Here is a 3,041-nt window from a genome sequence, read left to right on the forward strand (position 1 = left end):
TGCCCGGAAACAGTGCAAAAAAAAATTTGCACATTACACACGGCAGGAGACTCTCACTTCCTATCTTCCATCAGAAAAGAAAAGAGAGGATAAACATATCCCAGGATCTTCAAACCTGCATTTTAGTTTCTCGTCCGGCAAAGTCACGATCTGCCAATGCCGACATAGATAATCACTTGCATATCAGAGTTGTTTCATAGTATCTCAGAAAGTGCTCACGCAACATACAAGTTAGACTCGAAAATATCCCACAAGAACGAAACATAGTAAAGCTTATTAAGGCTAATTATTCCGTTAACAAGTGCAGCATACTTGAGCTAAAATGACTAAACACTGAAACAAAAATGAGCCAGTTTAGATGAAGAACAAGAAAATCAAAGAAAGCTCAATCAAACAATTAAATTGAAAGCAATAGATAAATGAAAACAAGCTCGGAAACAATGCCCAAATCATCACATAATCATTAATCTTTCCACTATCTCACCTCTTCTCACTTAACATCAGTGATTCATATTATAGGCATAGTAAGCTTCCCAATCTTAGCACATAAATATTGAAGAGTCTAAGTAGAACGATGAACAATGGACAACAAAGGAACATGAATAATGAATAAGAGAATAAAATTAAGAATATCACCTAGTTTTCGCGAGTCTTAGAAGGTGAAGATTAAAATATGAAGAAAACACTTGGAGAAGATTGCTTCTAATGCAACCTTTGAACAATTAACAAGGCATTACAATGAAGTCAAATTCCATAATGTAATAGAAACCTAACCAATGGTATATAAGAGACACTGTACACATAATTAGAGAGAAAATAGAGAAATATAAGAATAACAACCAATTAATTTTCCGGAAGAAAGCGAATGGAGAGGATTGCAATTGCATCTATGACTCTGTAAGGTTGTTGTCGAGAACAAATCAAGCTTTTCCGAATCCGAGAGTAAGCTCCAAATCATCCATTCCCACCTCGTGTATTCTCTCACCCTCCCAAGGCTTCACTCTGCCATTCTCGAAGTCAAAATCGGACACTCCTCTGGCTATCTCCGCAACGGAACCCCACTGTACGCCCTCCTGAGCAGGGATCTGGTGCATAGCGGGTTTCATGAGGTTAAAGGTAGGGGAAGGGGGACCGGCGGCGGTCTGACCCTGAAAACTAACCCAACGGCCGGAGGCAGAGTCGACGGTGGAAGCGTCTGACTCGTCGCACTCGGGGATGGTGGAAGTGGCGACGTGGTGGCGGCGCGAGGGGCTGGAGGGGGCGGAGGTGGCGAAAAGAGGGTGGCGGAAGGAGGCGTTGGAGAGGGAATCGAAGTCCGCCTTGCGCTTGGAGGTCCGGGGAGAGGAAAGAGGTGGGGTGACAGGGGCGCTGTTGGATATCCTGAGAGGTGGGAGGTTGGCGGGGATTGAAGTTATGTTGCGGATGAATGGGATGAGAAAGGAAGAGGGGTTGGCGTCAATGCGAGTGGGGCTGGGGAAGGAGGAAGAGGTTGGACTAGCGTGATAGGAAGGCACAGGACTCGGGAATGAGGAAGATTGTGGACTTGGCTGGATCGAAGAACACGCGCTTATGTTGGGTGGAGTGCCTCCAATCTCACTTCCCGTGGGTCTCTTGCATCCCTGCGTCAACATAAATGGTAACAATTAATTATCCATTATCGTGGAGAAAGAGTGAGCGCAGATCTGAGGCTGTGATGTGATGAGACGAGTGATTATGGAGTTTTACCTTTCTGTAGGTAGTGCCATCTTCTTCCACGATCCAGCCAGCTTCTGCGCAGAGAGCCTTGAGGACCTCGTTGTTGTCGCAGTGTTTGGGAAGCTTGTAGTTCCCCTGAGCTCGAAGGCCGGTGTAGATCTTGGCAGCAATCGCTCTCCGTCTTCTTTCTCTCCTCTTGTTGTTCTCCCTCTCCTTCCACGTCGGCATCCGCCCCGTCGATCCGCCGCCGGTCATCGTTCCGGCCAACCTAAGTCCGTTCTGTTTTCCTCTGTGCGTCACAAAAAGTAGAGGAGTTGTGCTTGTGCCGTGTGTGTGGCAATAACAAAACCTAAGCGAGTTTGATTCAAGTTTCTTTGGGCTAGAGCAGATAAAGAAGGAGAAATGGAAAGATTGCTTCTCTTGAATCTTCTCTTGCGCTCTTCTATTCTCTCTCCCACCCTTTTCCTACTGCCGTAGTTTTCACTTCGCTGATTCTTTATTTTCACACGCACACCCCAAATATATATTAATTCAGGACGGACTGAGAAGAAAATTATGGAATAACACTTTAAAAAATTTAAGATGTGCATTCTTCAATTTTTCTACACCTATAAAATATTTAATAAAAAACTATATTATATTATTTGTTTTAAATAAATATATATTATAAATCCATGTATATCTCATCTTTTTATATTTTTATTTGGTTCTTTACTCTGTCTTAATTATATTTTTTTTAATAAAAGGATTATCTTTATTACTTTGGTCTTTGTAAATTTGTTTTTATTTTTATTTTTTTTAAATTCTTCTATTTCAACAAAATATATAAACTTTAAACTTTTTGTTAAAACATGTATTTTTCTTTATCTTGGTCTCATCTTTTCAGTTGTTTATTATCTGTTCCTTTCTTTTGAAATTCGAGATTATAGAATTGTTTCTTGCAGTGAAGTCGTCAATATCAATAGATTAGTTTTTCATTTGAGGTAAGTTAGTTTTTCGTCATTATATTCATCTTTTTCATTTTCTTCTTTGGTGCATGTGACTTTCTCTTACTAGCATATGTTTTTTTGGTCTTTATCTTTAATCTTCGATGATCAATGACTTTGTTGGCATGAACAAATCTTTGAAGGCAGTCTAGAGCTTTTCCAATTTTGTTGGGTTGTTTCTTAAGGTGAAGGGAATTAATTCAGATATTTTGATACTATGTGATTTCATTCCAATTATTGTCTTTGATTGGTGTGTTGGAAGTTGGAACTTGAAATTGTTACATGTTTGGAATTGTAAAGAGTTATGTTTGTTGAATTTGTGTCCAATAAGTGTTAAATATTTTGATCATATGTTTGCGT

General features: G+C 40.1%; 1 protein-coding gene across 1 annotated transcript; it reads right to left on the reverse strand.

Moving 5' to 3' along the window:
* Nucleotides 1-618: 618 nt before the first annotated feature.
* LOC114173985 (BES1/BZR1 homolog protein 2-like) lies at nucleotides 619-2,194 on the reverse strand. Its single transcript, XM_028058700.1, has 2 exons — nucleotides 1,726-2,194; nucleotides 619-1,619 (listed from the first exon to the last, which is right to left on the reverse strand). The coding sequence occupies exons 1-2, from the start codon at nucleotides 1,948-1,950 to the stop codon at nucleotides 921-923; spliced, it is 924 nt and encodes a 307-aa protein (XP_027914501.1). The 5' UTR covers nucleotides 1,951-2,194; the 3' UTR covers nucleotides 619-920.
* Between the last annotated feature and the right edge of the window lie 847 nt (nucleotides 2,195-3,041).

Source organism: Vigna unguiculata, chromosome 2 (genome assembly GCF_004118075.2).
Source record: "Vigna unguiculata cultivar IT97K-499-35 chromosome 2, ASM411807v1, whole genome shotgun sequence".
NCBI classification, from domain to species: Eukaryota; Viridiplantae; Streptophyta; class Magnoliopsida; order Fabales; family Fabaceae; genus Vigna; species Vigna unguiculata.

Bases quoted from the DNA above. Each gene is read 5' to 3' on its own strand.
- LOC114173985 (XM_028058700.1), bottom strand. From the start codon at position 1,950: ATGACCGGCGGCGGATCGACGGGGCGGATGCCGACGTGGAAGGAGAGG. The intron at 1,620-1,725 runs GTAAAACTCCAT...ATGTTGACGCAG, and splicing joins ATGGCACTACCTACAGAAAG to GGATGCAAGAGACCCACGGG.